General features: G+C 38.2%; 1 protein-coding gene across 1 annotated transcript in view; it reads left to right on the top strand.

Moving 5' to 3' along the window:
* Positions 1–1,303: 1,303 nt before the first annotated feature.
* SESN3 (sestrin 3) overlaps positions 1,304–22,432 on the top strand; it is a 73,362-nt gene continuing 52,233 nt past the window's right edge. Inside the window, exon 1 of the mRNA XM_026675596.2 lies at positions 1,304–1,595. Coding sequence (XP_026531381.1) covers positions 1,473–1,595 — 123 coding nt within the window. The 5' untranslated portion in view covers positions 1,304–1,472. The remainder of the gene's footprint in view (positions 1,596–22,432) is intronic.

Here is a 22,432-nt window from a genome sequence, read left to right as displayed (position 1 = left end):
TGGCCCATTAGCAAAGGGGGGCTGAGTTTCTGCTTCTCTGAGTTCCTACTTTACTCTTTTTAGGGGAAATATTCTGCCTTTTAAATATTTCCCAGGATATTTCATTTTTCTAGGAGAGGGGTGGGTGCTAACTTCCTACAGGCCTTACCACCAAGCAACTTCTTACCAATTTACCAACCCTCCTCAGTGAGACAAACTCAAGATATACACGTATATTCTTCAGTTGTAACATGGTTTGTTTAGTTTAGAACACTAGTTTATGAACAATGTTCAAGTTTATATAAATGATATAGTTTATAAATCATGGTTTGTAGCTTACTTTGCTCTTTTATTAAAGCATGCTATGGACTGTGAACCCAAGCATAGGGCTGTAGCTGGCCTCAGTGAGACAAACTCAAGGTATGCATGTATTTTATTCAGCTGTTAACATGGTTTGTTTTTAGTTTAGAACACTAGTTTATAAATCATGTTCAAGTTTATATAAATCATGTTCTAGTTTATAAACCATGTTTTGCAGCTTCCTTTCCTCTTTTATTAAAGCATGCTATGGATTAGCACACTGTGAACCCAAGCAATCTTACATTTTGTATCTTACATTTTGTATGGTATTACAAACCCCAAAGCAAGAACAAGCTTTTCACAGCCTTGTGTCTTCCATTGCATAATGACTACAATGCCCATTAAATCAAAGCTGGCAAGGCTGAACTGATTGGGAATAATGGGAGTTGGAGTTTGAATATCTGGCGGATTTGTGGAAGGATGGAACAAAGGCGTTGCGCAATGAACACAAACCCCCATCCCCCAAAAACCGAGATTGGACTTGAACAATTTTTTGCTCCCATTTTTGGAAGCAGCTAAACGAAGGATGATGCGTTCCCGCAGTTTTGCTTCTGGATTTCGACAAGTTTCGTGAGGAAAACTGCGCTCTTTTTTTTTCTTTCTTTCTTTTTTTTTTTTGTGCCTTCTTCCTTCGCCGGGAGCTGCAAAAGGGGGGCGTAACCGCTCTCGTGCGCGCGCGCTCTCCCCGGTTTCCTTGACAGAGGCGCCTCTGATTCGCTGGGGACGAAGCCCGGCCTCCAAACCTCCAGCTGGACTTGCGCCTCCTCTTCGCCCCGCCCCTTTACCTTCTAGGGTTCCTCCCCTCACTCGGAGACTGCCCGGAGATGAGGACGGGAGAGAGGCGCTCCGATTGGTTCGCGCTCTTGCGGCGTTTCTACTGGCCGGTCGGGGAGCGAGGGGGCTTGGTCGGAGCGCGGCGATTGGCCGCGGCAGAGGGGTGTGCGCGAGAGGCATGGAAGTGGCTGTTCCTGGGCTGGCGAAGCCAAGCGGCGCTGCTGGAAGGGGCGGGGGGAGGGGGCGGCGGCCGGAGGCGTTTCTGCTGGGGCTGCAGTCGCCGCCGCTGGGCTCCGAAACCAGCCGGACCCTAAGCCTTCCACCGCTTCCCTGCTCTGCCCCCGCTCGCCGGCTGCACCATGAACAGAAGCAGCGGCGCTACGTCTTGCACTCCAACGGTCCCCGGCGACGGCCACAGCAGCGGGCACGGGCGCAGCGAGTGCCGTCGGGTCTGTAGCAACTGCCGGAAAGTCCTGAGGCAGGTGGGTCTGCCCTCTCTCTCTCTCTCTCTCGGTCTCTCACCGAAATGCCGGGTTTGCGGGGGTTCCTGCTCCGCCTGCCTTTCCCCGGTGCCCTTCTTCCGGAAACGCAGGACGACAGCACCCATTATCCGCGGCACTGGCTGAGAATGACGGGTTATAGTTCGGCACCCCTGGGGAGTGCGGGGATCCGGCTGAGGGAAGGCGGCTGGGGCTGCTTCGCTCCGGCCACACCTCCTCAGAAGGGCTTTGAGAAGGTAGTTGGGGAGAAATAATAAATAATAATAATAATAATAATAATAATAATAATAATAATAATAATAATAATAATAATAATAATAATAATAAAAAATAGGGTTGTTATTGTTTTGGGGTTGTTTTGTACCTTGGGAGGGTTTTGCAACGATTTCCTCAAAAATATATAGATAACACACAAACATGTATGTAATATGTGTGTAATATGTGTATATATGTATATGTATATGTATATAATATAATGTATGTGTGTGTATGTATGTGTGTATGTATATATATATACATATATATACACACACACACATATTCTCTGCTGCTTCATTCAGATATATGTACGCACAAATATAGGAGAAATTATGTATATATAGACATATATGTATTAGCTTGCTAAGTTTATTTTATTTTTTTATGGCAATAAATGTACACTCACATTTCCCTATATCTCTTGTCATGGTTCAGGGATATAAAATAAGGCGCAGGCAATAAAAACACCTAATAATTTTGTGTCAAATTATGTGCTGATTGCATGTTGTGTGAATACTGTTTGGTAATGTTGCATTCCTATTGTGCCTTTCCTGTATATGGTGCTTCTGGTTTTGGCTTTTCCCAAAATGTTTCCCAAACAAATATGGATTGGTTTTTTTATATAGTAAGATCTTACTTCTTTAAAGGAAAAGTGTTTGGGGTAATGCATAAGAAAAACAACTTTAAAAAAAACAGGGCATGACATGGGGACAACTATAGTAGCTAATCATGTTCATTAAAATCAGAAAATGAGTGGAGGAGATGTTCTTTTGATCACCTCTAAGTGATAACCAGCTAGAATATGGGGCTTACTGTAAGTAAATATGGATGTAGGAATTGAGTCTTTGTGAATGCTAGTAATCCTTGTGCTAGTAATAAAATACAAGTAAGGCTACTAATCCTCTGCTAATAATCTTTATGCTGCAATAAAATACAAAAATAGATAATGGCTAAATAACTGTGAACACTGCAGTGCCTTCTGCACTTCCATCACAGAAAGATAAATGATATTTGTTGTGTCATAAATCCAAGTGCCAAAAACAGCAGATTCATGATTTGCAGGTTTTTGAAATCATATTGTGATTCATTTAATATCTTAAAATCAGCCTTCACCAATCTGGTGCCTTCCAGATGGACCACGGTTTTTATAATCACCTTATATCGGCTAAGATGGGGAACGCTGTATTAAAAATTATCCAAACATATCTATATTTAAAACAATGTTATAAGCACTTATAAATCCCACTGATTTCAGTTGGAGACTAAACTGACATATGTTCATATCTTAATAACTATGTTTATATTGCTGCATTTCTATTGCTTTTTTCCTATTATTTCAACTCTGCCCTGTTGACCCTAAAAATTCAAGCTTGGAAAAATTCAGAACAAATACTGTGACAAAGTTCTTTTGTTTAGATTGTGTATTCCCCTTTCAAAGCTTTGACTTCTATAGTTATTGTCTCCTATATCAATTTCTCCCTAGCAAAGTTGTGCGAAAATTTCACTGTATTTTTCTAATCTCAGCCTTCATGCTTCATTATATAGTTATTGTTAATGAAAAGGCTTTTAGACAATACTAAGATTTTGCACCTGATGAACTTTTAACAAAGGACACTAAAAGACTAATATAGTCTTCAGAATTGACTGTTCCTGTATTATCCATCACAATAATAAATTCCTTCTGATGGAAGAATAACATTGAAAAAGTAAGGAATGGCTGGATAGTAGGGTTGGTACTATCAGACTGATTGATTTGTGGGTCTTCCAAATATTGTTTTCAACACAAGTCTTGGTCAAAATTGATATGTTTGTGCAGCTGATTGGTTATGCTCCATCAATGTTTTGTGAGATCTTTGTTATATTGAAGTATACAATTAGGGGAACATTCCTTACTCCCTGCATATCATTGGCTGGGTACATGCATTGCACTAGACCACAATGATGCAAACCATATTATACTCTTACTTGTTGTCTGAACCAGGCATTGCATCATATAATATCTGAATCCAGTTGTTTGTTCAGTAAACCATAGTTTTGCAGACTGTGGGTTGATGTATAAATATACTTATTGTATTAATGCAGTACAGGCAACTTTTTCTTTTTATTCTGTCCAAATAAATACTATAATTATCGCAGAAAATCTATATGATCATGAAGAGTCAACACTATCTTGATGACACATAATAAGTTTAATAAAAACTTCTACATTGTAATTGATTGGACAAGAGAAATCCATGCATACTGTCCACATTTATGTTTCTATGTGATCATAGAAATACAAATCTTAAGACATATGCATGGATTTGTCTTATCCAATTAATAAAAGTTGCCCTGAATTTAAATGGATCTATTATTTTAAAAGTATGGAAGATGTTAAAAACTACAAATTGTTAATATCTCGAGAGACCCTTCCCACTGTTTTTCCAAAGGAAAAAAGTCAATTTGTTTTGGTTGTCCATGTATGGTACCTAACAACTTATTTAATTTGCATTTTGAAACTCTCAATCTGGTTCTAAAATTGAGCTAAGCCACAATGTCATTCATTTTCACTTAGCATGGTTGTATCATCCAAGTCCCTAATGCCTTGGGAAAATCATGATTGTTGGTATGTTGTGTGAATTACGGCAGTTCAATAAACCTTGGTAAACAAAATTGTGTCTAAGCAGGCTTCAAATTTTGGTGGATGGTGGTTACAACTGGAATTTCAAGAATATGGCAGGCATTCTTCCAAGGTAACTGCTTGTGAGTAGAGTTTTCTGCTCATAAAATGTCTGCTGTATAAATCCCTAATTTAACAAACATCTTGCTACCTCCTCACAGAAGTACCATCTATGTGGCTCCTAGTTTATGCAACATTTATGCTTTTCAAGCAAGGGGTGTGTACCTGCACCAAATCACTGGGGGTATCCTTCACAATGTTTATTTCCAAGGAGATTTCTGGGGCCCATTTGGGTTACAAAGGGCATTTTATAAATAAAAAGTCATGATGGAGGTTGACATTTTGTTTTTGGTAGGTCAGCTTTTTAAATTTGTGGTAAAGCAATTTCCCTAGGAAGGCAAATTGGTGGGTGCCAAGGAAGGGGGGGGGCTTTGAATCACTGTGTGCACCCATGTGCAAATTTATTCAAATGAATGACGTATTTGGATTGCATCCTTTGAGGGATAGAATACTGAGGAAAAGAACACCGTGTGCCCACCTTGAGCTCCTGGCAAGGGATATAAATCTGATAAACCAGATGCAATTTAATTTGTTTACCAGGTAAAGCTCAGGTAAAAGTCCTTGCAACTGCATCAACACTGTATTCCATTAGTTGGCAATAGCAGCTTCTTTGTTACAGTAATTAGAATATGGGTTATACACAGGAGGAACTTTGGTTCTAATCTGTTCAGCAATGAAATTCACTGGTGATTCTTGGACCACCTGTCTCCTAATTAAGCTTATCTTTCACTTCTCTGTGGAAAACAGGCAGGCTGGGAAAAAATGTTAAGAACCCTGGCTAGCTTGTAAACTGGCATGTAGTTGAAACTCTCCCATTAAACTCCTACAAGGGATATTAACACAACTAAGAATCTAAGCTAAGTAATGTTGAGCGGAGGGGGGAAAGGATAAGGAGGAGTACTTGACCTTAATGCTTGTTCCCAGCTCTGTAAGTAAAGTCGAAAACCTATAAACAATAAACCAAACTCTGCTAATGTCTGCCTTCACCCCCCAAACCAAACCTCTCAAAGCACATTCTTAACAATATTAACATCCTGGTCATCTACAGGTTAGCAATATTCCAATCATTTTATCTCTTGGTACATGTGGCTAACTGAATGCATTAGCTGAGATGTTTTTTATTTGTCTAGTGCAAATGAATTAAAACTGCTGAGCTGTGCAAAAGCATCAACTTACAGCAAAAGTTTTGTTTGCCTTTGTTCTTCTCTCCCTCCCTCCCTCCCTCCCTCCCTCCCTCCCTCTCTCTCTCTCTCTCACACACACACACACAGAAAGAGGTGGGGACAACTTCAAGTCTCACTTTGGCAACCTCTTTCTAATTATATCTTTGCACCATGATTTCTCTTGTAAATATGAAGAAACATGTAAGTCAGTGAGCTCAAATACTTGTGCTCTTTGTCCCAAAGCTGTTTTTCTTTTTTCCTTCCTCTGTGAGGCCAAGTGCCAATCAAAGTTGTTTTTCAAGCCATGAAATTGTAGAATTCTCTCTTCCGTTCTCCCGAAGGGTTTGGCTCTGGAAAACAGGCATGGGGGTAAGGGATCAAACTATTTTTTAAAAAAAAGCTGTACTGTAAGTGCTTTAGACTCATAAAAACTGTATCCTATGCTAACCAATGTCTATGTTTGCTACGTGTATTTACTTCTAGCTCTCCAGACACTGGTGAACTCTTGGATCATATTACACATCCTACTTGATCTTTCCCCCTCACCCCTTTGCAACTTGTGAGAAATTTCATGAACTTGAGAAGCAAAGAAATGTACAGCTGGATTCCTGTCTTGACTGAGCTCTCCCTTCACTAAAGGTCTTCTGTCTTGGATAAGCTCCACTGCACAGAAGATGGAATAGAAGTGTGAACCAGATAATCCCCGATTCAGATTTTATTTTAAAAATCAATGTGCAGATCAGGCTAGGAAACTTGAACTATTGCTGAACTAGAAATCCCTGCAATCTTCAAAAGTGGCTAATGCTTTCTGAGAATTGTAGTTCATAAATATCTTAGTGTCACAATTTGCCTGTTTTACTAGAGATGTTCTTCAACACTTCCCCACACCAGTCTAACATGGGAAATACAGGTAGTCCTTGAATTATGAGCACAATTGAGCCCAAAACTTCAGTTTATAAGCAAGACATTTGTTAAGTGAGTTGTTAAGCCACGGTGATACAGTGGTTAGAATGTAGCACTGCAGGCTAGTTCTGCTGACTCTCAGCTGTCTGCAATTTGACAGTTCAAATCTCACTAGGCTCAAAGTTGACTTGGCCTTCCATCCTTCCAGAGGTAAAATGAGGACCCAAAATGTTGGGGGCAATGTGCTGGCTCTGTAAACTGCTTAGAGAGGGCTGTAAAGCACTGTAAAGTGGTATATAAGTCTTTTTAAAAAAAAATATATGCCAGAGTTTAATATACTGTAACAAGCAGCTGCATCAGTAGGAGAAAATGAAGAGTATGAGTTAGAAGTAAAATGAAAAAGCAAACTTCACTGTAGAAAGAAATTTAAACAACAGGGCGACACCAGCAGTGTGATATTGTCCTTTTTCAGCTATGCCAACATGGCTCTTGTTTGGTCCAGAAAAGACTCAACTATCTGGGATACTTGGCCTCAAGGATTTAGTAAGAGATATATCTGACAACCATCTCTCTAGGGCAGAATTGCTCAATCTTAACAACTTTAAGAAATATGGACTTCCAACATGGCTGCCTGGGGAATTCTGGGAGCTGAAGTCCACACAGCTTAAAATTAAGGTTGAGATTCACTGGTATATAAGTCTTCAATGCTATTGCTATTAAGTTAGTAACACTGTTATGAAGTGAATATGGCTTTCCCATTCACTTTCCTTGTCAGAAAGTCGCAAAAGAGGACTCCGGGACACTGCAGTTGTTATAAACATAAGTCAGTTGCCAAGGATCTGGATTTTGATCACATGACCATGGGGAAGCTGCAACATTCGTAAGTGTGAAAAATGGCCATGTCACTTTTTTCAGTGCCGTTGTAACTTTGAATGCTCACTAAACAAACTATCTTAAGTTGAGGGCTACCTGTACAAAGCTAACCTATATAACGATAGTGAACATGAAGCATTGTATGAAAAATAAATACCAGTAGTGTCCTTACATTTTGTTTTCTATATCTGGAAAGTTTTGCCATATGGTATATAAATTCCTGGTTCTCAGTCAAGGAACTTGCCAGGGGGAGGGTGCACTATAAAATTACAATAACGATCTAGAGCAGGGGTGGCCCACTGGCCAGAAGCGTCATGTGCAGGCCACACCCACCCCAGCTTGGCAAATGGGAATAATGTCACGAAATGTCTTGTGACGGCAACATGACACACCGAGTTTGCACATCCGTGGTCTATAGGAAGCTGTTGATCCCAGAACCCTTTGCGGAAGCTTAGAAATAAAAAAATGTGTTCAACTGGCTTATAATGTGAACTAGGTAATGAAGGTTGCTGCTTATCAAGATAAAATTACAGTGCAACCTTGGGGCGTGGACACTCCTGTTTGCAACCAAATTGGGTGGCAAACAAAAAATCCACCCGATTTTTGAATCGGGTCACAATTAAAATATCGGGTGGCAAAATCAACAAAAATGGCGCTGAAGGAGAAATTGACATGGAAAGGGAAACTTTCTGCACCGATTTCTCCTCGGCACCATTTTTTTTGGTCCACATATGCGCAGATGGTCGTGCTTCCTGTCACAACCAAATCGGGTTGTAACTGTAGTCTTGGAATGGATTACGGTCACGACCTGAGGCTCCACTGTATCTGTATGTTTATTTGAGAGGAAGTATATACTTTAATGAAGTTATTAAAAACAAACAAACCTTAATTTGAGTTTGCTAGCATTTTTCTCAGAAGCATTTTAGAATTGGTTTGTCATTTTTTGCTCCAGACTTTAAAAAAAAAATTCTTCAGGATAGCCAATATTCCTCAAATTTCAGGTGACTCTCAGGATGCTAACCAGAACCAACCTACTTAATTTCCAAGGTTAGATTACTGCTTAAATCAGGCAGGAGAAATCTATGGCCTTCCAAGTGTTACAAGTAGTCCTCAAAATTAAGATACTTGGGAACTGGCTCGTATTTATAATGGTTGCAGTGTCATGGAATCCTCCTTTACGAACTTCTAACAAGCAAAACCAATGGGGAAGCCAGATTAACTTAACAACCGTGTTACTAACTTAACAACTGCAGTCATTGACTTAACAACCATGGCAAGAAAAGTCATAAAAAGGGGCAAAGTCACTTTACAAATGTCTCATTTAGCAACAGAAATATTGGGCTCAATTGTGATCATAAGTCAAGGAATAGCTATACTAAAGTAAAAAATTTTTGCAACCAGCCACTATAGTTACTGATAAAGAATATACTTTTCATACTATCCTTGCCAAGATTATTTTGTGTTTAAGGGCAGCTGGACTGCATCCATAGCTTATCGGAGCCAAAGGTTACCAATTCAATCTTGGTAATCTTTTAAAACATAGTATATGTAAAAAGCTGTAGATCAGAGCAGGGTTTTGCAACCTTAAGCACTCAAAGAGCCATTTGGACCCATTTCCCACAGAAAACAAAACACCGGGAGTCTCAAAATCTGGGTGGACGTGGCCAACTCAACATCACTCCCATCCAGTCACTTGACACACACATCCTGCCACACCTACCCAGATTTTGTGGCTCCCAGTGTTTTCTGTGGGAAATGGGTCTCCCTCCCTCTCTCCCATTTCTGTTTTTTGTGTTGTACCTTGTCAGGCCAGCTAAGGAGTGACTGGGAGAGGAGGGCAAGGGGCGGGGCCAGTCAGTGGTAGGATCACCCAACAGGGAGCCACAGCAGAGGGCCCAAAGAGCCGTGGGTTGCTGACACCCAAGTTAGAGCTAGTATCAATCTCTACAACAATAGACATTGGTGGGCTGTGCCCTGTCTTCCAGCTAAACTGTACCTTGTGTACCTTACATGTTAGTGTTTGTTTGCCTTCTTTTTTTAAAAAAATTATTAGATATTTTTTAAACATGCAAACAATAAATAAGAGAGTTTAAAATTTGAAGTGTTTATTGACATCATTTTTCTTGCCTCCCATTAACAAGGAAGATATAATATAGCAAGGAAAAAATGCAAAGAATCATTATTTCCAGATTTGGGAATTATAATGGTAAATATTCTAAGAAGAAAAAAGCTAAAACTGCCACAATTTTGAAGAACTGCTGTAGGAAAAATAAATGTTTTGCCAAGGCTGAACCTTTTTATATCCAGTCTTCTAATAAAAAATTGAAGGCAAGATATTAAATGGCAGACACAAATAACTATCTTTATATGGCCTAATAAAAAGCTGAGGATCATGCCTTTTACAAGACTTGAAAGAATGGACTGGCAGGACCAATTTTTAAATATTAGATAATTTCTTAACTTGGACCATATCTGGATTAAATCTCTTTAAGGCTAGATTGCTTCTATTGAGGGAGCAGGATTCCCAAATTGTTTACACAAATAATTTTGTACATAGAAGTTTTACCAGTTAAGAGACAATAACTCCAAGACCTAATAAATAAGGTAAAGATGAAATCTTTTGAGACTCTTTCTTTGGAATGATCATAATCACCTGACTAGTTTCAGTATCTTCAAATAAACAGCATAGTTCTAAGTGAAATATGAATATATTGCTAGACATAAACTTAACATACTAATACATATCTCTCATTCTGGAAACATTTCTGGGTCTGTCAGTATCGAACTTTGCCAACAGTTTCCAATATTTTTAGCAGCAACAGTAGAACCTAGCAGGACATACTGCAGAGAAGACGGGTTTTTTTTTTCTAAATTATTGGAAGCCAGAGCAGATAGTTGACTCTGGATGATCTAAAAAATTGTGTAGAGTGGGACATGTTTAGTATTTAGTAGAAGACCACCAAAGAGTAACAAGGCAATAGGGTAGATTAGAAAGTCCTAAAATCATCCTGGGTAAAAGCAATGGCAAACCACCTCCAGTATTGTTGCCCTAAAATTTATATGGACAATATCCACAAACTTACAAGAAATTGAGGTCATCTCAAAGGAAAAATTATCTGTATAGCTGTTACTTCTACTGTTATCTTAACGGAAGCTGTATGGTCCATACATCATTAGTGTTTACATGTGAACCATTAGTGAACCATCAGTAACTAGGGAGTTACCAATGTAGGTTTACCTGTCACTCATTTCCAGTTGTCTTGCTTGTTGACTTCGAAAAAGTTGCTCATTTTTTTTGGTTGCCATTTGTAAAGTAGTAGTAATAGTGTCCTGCCTTACACGGTTATTGTGAACATTTAAAAAAATGACGATACCTCTGTGTTCACCTAGTGCTTTAAGGAAAAAGTGGGCTATAAATCTTAATTAGTGAACAGGTTTATTTGCTTCGTAAAGTAGGTTATGAAGACTGGGTTTAGACATCAGGCAACACTCATTTTAATAAGGTAATGTTTGGCTCCTGCCCAACGTTCACTTAATTGTATTAAATATATTTTTGGTCAATGAGATTTGTATATCACCTAGTAGTTAGTATATCATCAGTACCATATGTCTATTTAGTCATGTCAACATTTAGAATGACCTCATGTATAATTTTAGCAGTCATTGGTTTCCCATTTGACTCTACTTGTAGATTAATGCTGTCCATGAAAACTTGGAAATACTACAATTGCCGGTTAGATAGAAGAGTGAAGTATATAGGTAGTAACGTTAGATTCTGGATTTAATGGTCTCATACAGGTTCAACTCCAGTAAGCCAAACGTACTGTTTTTGGACAGGACTTTGGGTCTTCCCTAAAGTTTCTGCACACCACTGTATGTTTGTAATTGATAACAGTTGCATAAGAGAAATCTGGTATAAATTATTCATAGCTATGCTGAATTGCCAATTTGATTTCTATGGTTCTCATATTCAGTTTATCTAAAATTCTACCAAGTTCCAGAAGCAGGTTAGCTTATATATTACCTAATTTTTTGCATGGTGTATGCACAGACAAAATGGAAGCTATATCTAGACTTGTGCCTCTAATCAGAATACTCACTAAACTAGAGCACAGATGTGTTTTCTGACACTAATTTCTCACATCCATACTTCATTTTTTTTTTTTTGCTGGAAGTGTTAGGTATTTATCTTAAACCGAACAACTTCAATTTCTAGCTTCCAAAGCAGACTAAGAAAAAGCAAAGGATAGATGTTTTGCCTAACTTTGTCACCCTGGAGAAAGTTGAGCTTCTTCTCCTATAACCTTGTCATTGTGGTCCAATAAGAATTCTCCAATAAGAAGCTTTAAAGGAGCAAGAAGGCACGTTCTCTTCAGTTTCTGTAGAAAACTGATCACTTTTTTCAGTATTGACCAACAGTGGCAAGTGAATGCCAGAATGCAATCTAACAAAGTTGAATTGTTATTGCCAAGAACCAAACAAATTGAAAAAAATTAAGTGAATATAATGGAAGAGACATGTGTTGGCATTCTTTTATTTTTCAAGAGGCCTTTTGCGTGGTTGATCGCAGAAGATAAGAAATTCCCTCATGTTTAACTGATTAAATGGCGGTTAAGAGAAGGCTGTGGTTTTGATGTGGATTTTAAGAACTCTGTCAGATATTTTACTTTGTAAACTTCATATCCGACTTGAAGGAGTCACGATGTATTTTGTTATAGGAGTGTTCTTAGTAAAGAACTCTAAAAGAAGCTCAAATGTTTAAATATTCACCACTAATTCGCTGCTTGTTTTCATTTTTCAGTTCTGCTGAAACATTTTGACAGCTGTAACTAGAAAATTATTTGTGAAAGTCAATTTTTTTAAAAGAACTATTAAATTAAATTAACCCTTGTTTAATTCAGCATATGGATGAAAGTGAAATTATAAGAAAACAATAAATAAAAAAGCAGTCACTGGTAGGGTAGGTGTTCTAAGTTTACCAGTCTTGATTCTCCTCAGTGTTTCTACAGTCATGGGAAGACTATATGGCCCACTAAGTCAGATGATTCTCCTGGTTCCGTTTATGCATACATAAGGAAGGGGAGCTTGAAATTCAGAAATTCTACTGGTGAACCATTGCTATTGTTAAGAAGATTTTCATAGCATTTAACTGAAATCTGCTATTTTTAATTGTGTTACTCGTTTTCTATTCCTAGTCCATTTATTTTCATTTCATTTCCTTATCCTTGAACATTCCCATTGCTCTTCTTTGAATCGGTTCTAGTTTATTTGGATCCTTAAAGTGTGGTCTGACCAAGGCAAAATAAAGTGTGAACTCTTTGTTCCCATGACTTAGAAACTTATGTTCAGCTGACAACTCCGTTTCTACATTTGACAGCCAAACTCAAACAGTATTCAGCTTCTTGTCAACTATAACTCTTTTTCACAGATATTCCTTGATATCTACATGGTATATTTGTGCAATCTTTTCTTCCATGAAAACGTTTACATTGACCTCCATTCAGTTTAATTTCAGTCTAGTTTTCTAAGCTATCAGAATATCTGTGTGTTTCATTTTTGTCTTATAACCACAAATTGAGCCTCAACTTTCTGTTGCTAAGTGAGACAGGTGTTAAGTGAGTTTTGCCCCATTTTACCACCTTTCTTGCCAGAGTTGTTAAGAGAATCACTGAAGTTGTTAAGTTGGTAACAGGGTTGTTAAGTGAATCTGGTTTCCCCATTGACTTTGCTTGTCAGAAACCAATAGGTGATCACATGACCCCAGGATACTACAATCATCATATGAGTCAGTTGCCAAGCCTCTGAATTTTGATCATGTGACCATGGAGATGCTTCAGTAATTGTAAGTGTGAAAAATGGTCATACATGACTTTTTTTCAGTGCTATTGTAACTTTCAACCATCGTTGTAAGTAGAGCAACACCTGCATGAGCAATTGCACCCAAAGCATTCCTTCTGCTTCAGCCAAGCCATTAATAGAAGAAGAAACTCAATTCTGTGACACTAGCTGATAATTTATTTCAGCTTTATGAGGAACCCTAGATTATCATCAATTTCCATGACAACTATAAATCCTCCCCATGGGTATTCCAGGGAGCCCATTCTTAACTGGATTGCTAATCCAAATGTCATGAAACATTTGATCAAATAGCTTCTAAAATGAGATATATCTTCAGCATTTCCACAATCTACTGATCAAGTATTTGCACAAAACATATTGTAACAATAAGTGGCAATATATATCTTTGTCAATATCTGTGAACTAATGAATTGTTTTTAGTGTGTTTACAGATCAATTATATTGCAGTCTGCTCTAAAATATTTGGACATGAGAGTGACTTGTCTGTTGTTCCTTGGATCTTTCTTTTGAATTTAGTTTTTGATAAGAACAGTAGTTACTCTCCTTCGGTGTCTAGTACTTTGACAGTCAAGCTCATACAGCACAGATAATCCTCAACTCAATGACTAACAATTTAGCCCAAAATTTCTGTTGCTAAGCAAGAGAACTGTTAAGTGAATTTTGCCCCATTTTACAACCTTTCTTGCCACAGTTGTTAAGTGAATCACCCCAGCTCTTAAGGTTTAACACAGTTGTTAAATGAATCTGAGCCATGGTGGCGCAGTGGTTAGAGTGCGGTACTGAAGGCTACTTCTGCTGCCTGCAATTCGCAGTTTAAATCTCACTAGGCTCAAGGTTGACTCAGGCTTCCATCCTTCTGAGGTCAGTAAAATGAGGACCCAGATTGTTGGGAGCAAGAGGCTGACTCTGTAAACCGCTTAGACAGGACCGCAAAGCACTGTAAAGTGGTATATAAGTCTTAAGTGCTATTGTTATTGCTACCTGGCTTCCCCACTGACTTTGCTCGGAAGGAGGTAGCAAAAGGGGATCACAACACCTTTTATCCAGAACTCCTCTGAAGTGCAGGCTAATGGGTAGTTAATATGTCAGTACCCTAGCTATCCCAAGAGATTTCATCTGAGTATTCCCTGACCTTTCCATCAGGCTTGAATTAGGATCCTGCTACTTCAACCAATTATCCGAAATCAAATATAGAAAAGACAGCCTCTTCTCCATGGAGACTGAGATAAAAGATATGTTGAATAGCTCAACTTTTTCATTGTTACCTGTTACTATGTACTTTTCTTTACTGAGCAATGGGCCTGATCTTTCCTTTTCCTTCATTGCCATACAGTCTGCAAAAAAGAAAAATCTGGCACGATTTCATATTCTGAATGTGACTGTGGCAGACGAGAACCAAAAACTAAAACTTAGTGGGCAATTAATTACAGGTAGTTCTCAAATTACGACCACAATTGAGCTCAACATTTCTGTTGCTAACTGAGATATTTGTTAAGTGAGCTTTGCTCCATTTTACAGCCTTTCTTCCCCAGTTGTTAAGTAAATCATTGCAGCTAGTATCCTAATACAGGTAGTCCTCATCTTACAACAGTTCATTTAGTGACCGGTCAAAGTTAACAATGGCACTGAAAAAAATGGACTTATGACCATTTTTCACACTTACGACCATTGCAACATCCCCATGGTCACATGATTTGCATTCGGATGCTTGACAGCTGACTCATGTTTATGATGATTGCAGTGTCCCACGGTCATATGATCAACTTTTGTGACCTACTGAGCCAGCAAAGTCAATGGAGAAGCCAGATTCACTTAGCAACCGTGTTACTAATTCAACAAGTGCGGTGATTCGCTTAACAAAGGTGGCAAGAAAAGCCGTAAAATGAGGCAAAACTCACTTAGCAAATTTCTCATTATAGCAACATAAATTCTGGGCTCCATTGTGACTGTAAGTCGAGGACTACCTGTAACCTGGTTGTTAAGTGAACAACCAGGCTTCCCCATTGACTTTGCTTGTCAAAAAGTCACAAAAGGGGGCTGGACTTCCGGTTTGAGCTTCTTCAGCGACAGACCGAAACCTCGTCTCTGCGAGGCTTCGATCCGTGCTCGCCGCTGGAGCGCCCCAAGCCGGCTGGTTTCGGGGCTAAGCCACCCCGTAGAGGTGGTGAAGAGGGGGGAGACTGCCAGCAGGGTTGAGGAGAGCCGCACCTCTCCTCCCCAGCTGGCCATTACTCCCTTTCCCGAAGGCGGTTACAGCAGTGGTCAGAAATGGCTACCACAAAGAAGAACTCGACCCGAAAAGAATGTGCAGGAGGAAGATAAGAAGAGAAAGTCTTGGTTGACCGGGTCAAACAGCAAAAGCAACAAATAAGATACCCTGGAATTGAAACTGTTAAAAAACAATAACATTGTTCCCTAAGAAGATTTTTAAGCTGCGAAGGAGAGAGAAAAGGGAAAAGATTTGGTTTTCTCCTTTTCCTATACTGACAGCTAAGAGACTTAAGCAAGAAATTGGAAAAAAATCCACTTTGACATCAATAGGCATTTAATGCTGAAAATAAAAAGTCAAAGGGATAATAAAGATTTCTGGATAATTAAAAGCTTTTGAAAACAGGAAAGGAGAGAAAAAGAATAAAAGGGTAGGATCTGGAAGGGAGGAGACTGCCTGAAATTAAAAAAGAACTTACAGCAAAATCTCAATAAGACTTCCAAAAGATACATTCTAACTGAAATATCGCAACAAAAACCCCAGGAAGAGAAAGTCGAAAAAGAAAGAAGATATAACTCGGGACTATCTGGATTCTTGGTTATTGTTTTGAATGACTAAAATCAATCAGGTGGTTGTTTAAAGCTGTTTAAAATTGCTCCACTTTTAGAAGAACTAAAAATGGAACTTAAAAAGTACAAAGAAGATGCACAAGAAGGGAGAGGTTCTTTTGGCTTCGTATTTCAGTTTTTAGAAATGGAGATTTAGAATTATGAGAAACAACAAGAAATGCCTGCAGAACAAGAAGATTGTGACAAAGAAGAAGCCATATTTAATGAACAAGTAATCTTAGATGGGGGGAAAAAAGGAAAGGGGGGAAAGAGAATGGAAAGTTTAAGATTGGGAAAAACAACTCCAAAAAAAAAATAGAGTGAAAAATAAGTATAAAATCAGAAAGCAACAGAAGAGGGAAATGCAGAAGAGAGAATTAGAACTAGAGAGACAAGGGGGTAAAAAGGTGAGGGAGAAGATGAGAGGGAAGAAAGAAAGGAAAAAAAGTTATAAAGGACAGAAGCAAAATATAGAGAAACAGGGCCTATTTAGAGATAATGGGTGAAAACTTAATGGAAAAAGGGATTCTGCAAAGGTACATAAGATAGTATGGTTATATTAGAAGCAGAAATAATTTTAGAAAATATGAAACAATGTATGATTAAAATGTCTGATAAAATAGCTATCGTAATTCAGTGGAATGCTTGTCAATAAATAAATGTAACAAAAGGTATATTTAATGATTTATAAAACATGTATGAAGAGAAATAAGGGAAAAATTAATTATGGAGATTATAAGTGTTTTTAAGGAAGTATGATATTTAATTGAAAAGAAGTGTTAAAGATGTTAAGATTATTAATGATAGAACTGAACTGGAATGGAATGAGGGTTTATAATTACATATATTTACAATCTTTTTTTTTTTTAAAGAATGTAGTGTGTATTATAAGAATGTACCAAGCAGAATTCAATTGGAAGTTATGTATTATGTATTATATTGAAGGTCATAAACTTAAGGTATATATTGAAGTTTAAATAAGAGTTGAATGGATGTAATTAAAAGATATAAAGGTGTCATACTCCAATTAGTAACTACAGGAGAAAATTTGTTTAATGAGAAAAGATAATATGAAATTGAAACAGAACAGACAAAAGTATAAATATAATGATTTGAATTGAGATGAGATAATCAAAATAAAATTGAGAAAATTAAAAGAGGGGGGAAAACTATATAGAAAATGTAAAATAGTATAAGATATGGAATAGAATACAAAAAGGAGCATGAAATTGAGTTTTGTGTCTGTATAAAGAAATTCAACCCAGGACCATGCTATTTTCAAAAAAGATGTTTTACTTGTATTTTGTGTATGAAAACCCAACTAAAACTTTATTGAAAAAAAAAAGTCACAAAAGGGGATCATATGACCCTGGGACACTGCAACTGTCATAAATATGAGCCAGTTGCCAAGCATCGGAATCTTGATCATGTAACCATGGGGATGTTGCAATGGTCATAAATGTGAAAAATGGTTGTAAGTCACTTTTTCAGTGCCGTAACTTCAAACAGTTACTAAGCAAACTGTTGTAAGTCAAGGATTACCTGTACCTCTGGAGGAACAGCATCTGTCTTTGGAGTGTACCTCTCATCCCCACATAGATTTGAATAATATGACTCATTATAACCATACGATTTATCCTCCCAATGTGCTTACACTATTTACTTGGATATGCTGGTTTCACTACCGTCTGGCAAGGGGAGATGGAATTCCCCATAAATTTGCCACATGCAGCATCAGATTTTTCTAGATTTCAGTATTAAATAAAAGAGAGAGAAGGGAGTTGCTGTGGAAAAACAGTACGTAAAAATCAATGAGCGCATGTGCAAATGTGTGCCAGTTTTCTGCTAAATAATAAGTTAATGCTAAACATAAATATGAACACATTTTATAGTCTCTAAAATGAATCAATGCAGCCTAACACATAGATTATCCAATATGTGTTTTTTAAATTTCTATAGTTTATGAACTGGTTAAGGTTAACTAGTTGTAAAGAATCCATATCGAATTATTTAACAGACACTTCATACTTTTTACACAAGAAATATACACAGTATACAGTGTCCCAAAGATGCAAGACATGATTGCAAAAAATGAAAAAGGTACAATACAAATAATATGTCCTCATAAACATTTTTAGTGGTGACATTGGCTTAATTATTTAGAAAAGAGATGATGAATATTTCTTGTCATGTTAGTTTTAAGCAATGCAAAATTAGTTATATTGTTTTTTTTTTAAAAGAACAGTAATTTTTAATCATGGTTTAAATTATCTTGATTTAAATCAATCAGCCTTAGGAGATAGAAGGTTCAGCACAAATTTCATGTTGCTTCTCTGCTGAAAAATCATTTCCTCTTTTTTTTATTAATAGAAATGAGCATTTAAAGTTTATTGCATATTATGTCGCCAGTGTTAGCTTTGATCACTCATAGTCCAATGTAATGTATATCTGAATGCCAGATGGTGGGTACAGTTGGGAAAGGTTGCCTTTTATTCAATTCATACCCTGGTTGAAAGCTTCTCAATTATATTTAACAAATCATGATGGTGTGCTCTTATTTCTTAACCACTAAGCAACTCATAAGACGGCTAACTGGTTTGGAATCAAATTAGTTTGGAAGCCCTCATCTCCAGGTGGAGAACCCATAATTTGTTTTTTTACTGACCACGTGCCAAGGTTTCCAAGAAGGACAAGTCCTGAGAGCTACTTAAGTAATTGTAGAAGGATGAACTATGTTTTAAATACTAAAGAAGGGGCACAGATAAGCATGTTTTTATGCTTTATGCAATCCTCCTCTTTCTTCAATAATCCCTCACTTCATAAATTTCTGAGCAATTCAAACAAAACTTCTGTAGTGATCTGGAGGAAGAATGCAATGTGCTTCCTTCTCAAAATGGTGTATGTAATCTACCTTCCCTTAAGCTCTCAGAGATACAGATGTTATGATATAACCACCTTCTAGCTCCATACTCTCTTGGAGGTGAGGAGAATATTTCTGTTTTTACACAAAGTATATCCTATGTGGAATTTCTAGTTACTCTGGTCACCAGGAGGCACTGCGCGACAGATTTTGTCCTTTATTGCAGTTCACTAAGTGAGGGTGGCCAGATCTTATTCTATGAGGTTCAAATCCCATTCCAGAAATTAAAAAAAAAAAAGATTTCTTTTAATGTTTCATGAAAAGCAGACAAGTGGCAGCACATCATAACACCAAGGATCCTGTTTAGTTGCATAAAAATAGCGTGCTGCTGTTAGCTGCAAGTATGGTGTCTTGTGTGTGTATTAATTATTTGAACTATGTGCAACTCTGTTTCTATTCAACAAATATTAAAATAGTAATATCACTGCACCTCTGTCTTGGACATTCTCCACCACGCTGCTTTGAGAGTCCAGCATTGGGATATGACTCCGCCCTCTGATGTCATAGAGCTGAGTCTGCCACTATAAAAACCCAGCCTCTGCTAAGAGCCCCAGCTTTTTGACTCTGCTCTTTGCCTATTAAGAGCTATTGTCTCTGGAGTCATAGTTAGATCAGCGATCTCTTCATACATTATTCTTACCTTTCTTTCTTTCTGCAATTTTTTTCATATCATAATGCCAAACTTTTATGCAGCCTTTATATGATTCTACATCCACTGTTATTTTATTAATCTTTGCCTGTCACTAATGTTATCCACTTCATTAGGTTCAAAAGAAGAATATCCATGTTGACACAGGCAATGTTAACATAAATCAGGATTTGTTGAGATGCCAAGAATCATATAGTTGCATAAATATGCTAGATTTAGGCACACTCCATAATAATAGCTTCATTTTTGCTAGCTGAAGTAAGCCTGGTAATAGCCCCTCTGATTCTGAAGACAGTTGACTGCTGTTGTACAGGTGAAGCTTCCTTATATACAGTACACAGAATGGCCTATTTTGTCTGATGAAGATAGACTTGAAATTAATTCAAGTTAAGATACATTAAAAATTCCAAAACAGGATTAAGTCATTTTATCAATTGCTCAATCACCCTTACATTAGTTGACATATGCTTTTGATTCCCTCGGTGTTTGCACTGACTATTTTTCTAATCTAGCCTAAGAATTTGTTGGGTGCTTTCCAATTTTAAGTTTGTTACACAAGAGCTAATATCATCACAAACCATCCACATGCCTACTGGGCCAGCAGTGTTCCTTCCAAATATTATATGAAAACAAGTGAGCTACGAGTGTGTCTAGGGTCCTTAAGAAATCGCCTGGAAGACGAAACTAGGGATTGCTTTACATCAAACTCGATTTCATTGAGAGCCACATCAGGATTGTGTTCGACCTCGGGGCCCAGGGTGGCATCAGGATGGGTGTGGCTAGCTTGACGTCACTTGTGTTGGGGCGCCTGTGGCTGCCCGAGCGCTCTGCCAGGGAAAACGGGCTCCCGAGCTGCGTTTTTGGCTACCATGGCCCTCTGTCAACAAAAACAGAACTCCATCTTTGCTGGTAGAAGCACCATGGGCCGGTTCTTTGCTGTTTCCAGGGTGGCCCCACGGGCCCGATCTAAACACCCCGTGGGCCGGATCTGGCCCCCGGGCCTTGAGTTTGACAGCCCTGCTTTACATATTAGCACGAGGAACATTTAGTTGTTAGCAGGGAGCTCCATTTGCTGGTTCATTTAGGTATGAATTTAGAATATACCCCATTGTGCAATTTAAGACCGCCTGGCCCTTCTTTTTAAAGGATGGTGGCCATTTTGAGATGTGCCATTTTGCTTTGATACAAAGCATATGTCTTTCTAGTTACAAGGCACACACAGTCCTTTCTTTATCCAAACAAGCTGGGGGTGGGTGGGAAGAGGGATTGGGCTCTAATTTCTGCTTCTAATTCCCACCAGGGATAAGAGTAAACAAGTAAAGGGACGCTGTTATTCTACTTGCTGAGCTGAAAATCTGGCTCTGAAAGGGTGGGTCAACATACTTTGTCTGGAAGGCTGCCAGGTTCACAAGTCAGTTCTCATATCTTCCTTCTCTTGCTTGTAAAACTGGGAAGTCAAGCAGAGGTTTTTTTGTTTTAAATCTTTTCTGACCTTCCTAATACTGAAATATTGCCTTTGCAACATCCTTCAACTTGGGCTCTGGCTAAGCTGAATAGTCCTCGACTTAGAACAGTTTGTTTAGTGACTGTTCAAAGTCTCAACAGCACTGTAAAAAGTGACTTATGGCCATTTTGCACACTTAACGACCGTTGCAGCATCCCCATAGTCACGTGATCAAAATTCAGATGCTTCGCAACTGGCTCATACTTATGACGGATGCAGTGTTCCAGGGTCATGTTTACACCTTTTGTGACCTCCTGACCAGCAAAGTCAATGTGGAAGCCAGATTCACTTAACAACTACGATACTAACTTAACAACTGCAGTGATTCACTTAACAACTGTGGCAAGAAAGGTCGTAAAATGGGGCGCAATTTGCTTAACAAATGTTTCACTTAAGCAACAGAAATGTTGGGCTCAATTATGGTCGTAAGGTGAGGACTATCTATAATGCATACTCTCTTGCAGAACTACTGTGTGTTCCAATTGTCCTGTGTTTTAAACTATAATAACTATAACTGCTTATACTTGAACCTTTGCTAGGTGTAGTTTAACAGTTGAGTAATTGCATTCATAAAAATAAATTATAAATGAGATCTCAAGGGCCACACAGGAGATGGTGGTGGAGAGGGAAGAATTCTTCATCCCCATTAAACAATATCACTAAATGTCTAGGGATTTAAAAGTACTGGAGTTTAGACTATTCATTCAGAGATTGGTTTTATACATCGTGTGGTTATCTGGCTTTAGCTTAGTATACAATAGAAACCAAGATATTTGTGTTTTATGGTTAATCAAACTATGACTTAGTGCCATCCCTGAACCCAGCTTGGCTCATTGTCCTGACTTTGTGATTACAATGAATTGGCTCTCCAGCATTGATTTAAACAAGCACAGGGAATTCTTACTGAACTCTGAGATTAACATATGAATATTCATCCATGTGTGTAATGCTGGATGATACACAGTGTTTTACTTAGGATTTGGTGTCCCCAAACCTCAGGTTTATTATTCTAAACTTCTTCCAAATGCCCAGGACAAATAATAGTAATTTTAGAATAAAGCAGACTCTTCATTCTTGGTACATCTAGGAGAGTAACCTGGCAGTTTGGTGTCCTTGCTAGTCTCCTAATTATTCTGTAAATTGCTGCCTTGAAA

This window comes from Notechis scutatus, chromosome 5, assembly GCF_049901735.1.
Source record: "Notechis scutatus isolate UNSWTSFEM ecotype Mainland chromosome 5, rNotScu1.2, whole genome shotgun sequence".
In the NCBI taxonomy this organism is placed as follows: domain Eukaryota; kingdom Metazoa; phylum Chordata; class Lepidosauria; order Squamata; family Elapidae; genus Notechis; species Notechis scutatus.
This window is presented reverse-complemented; position numbering and strand designations above follow the sequence as displayed.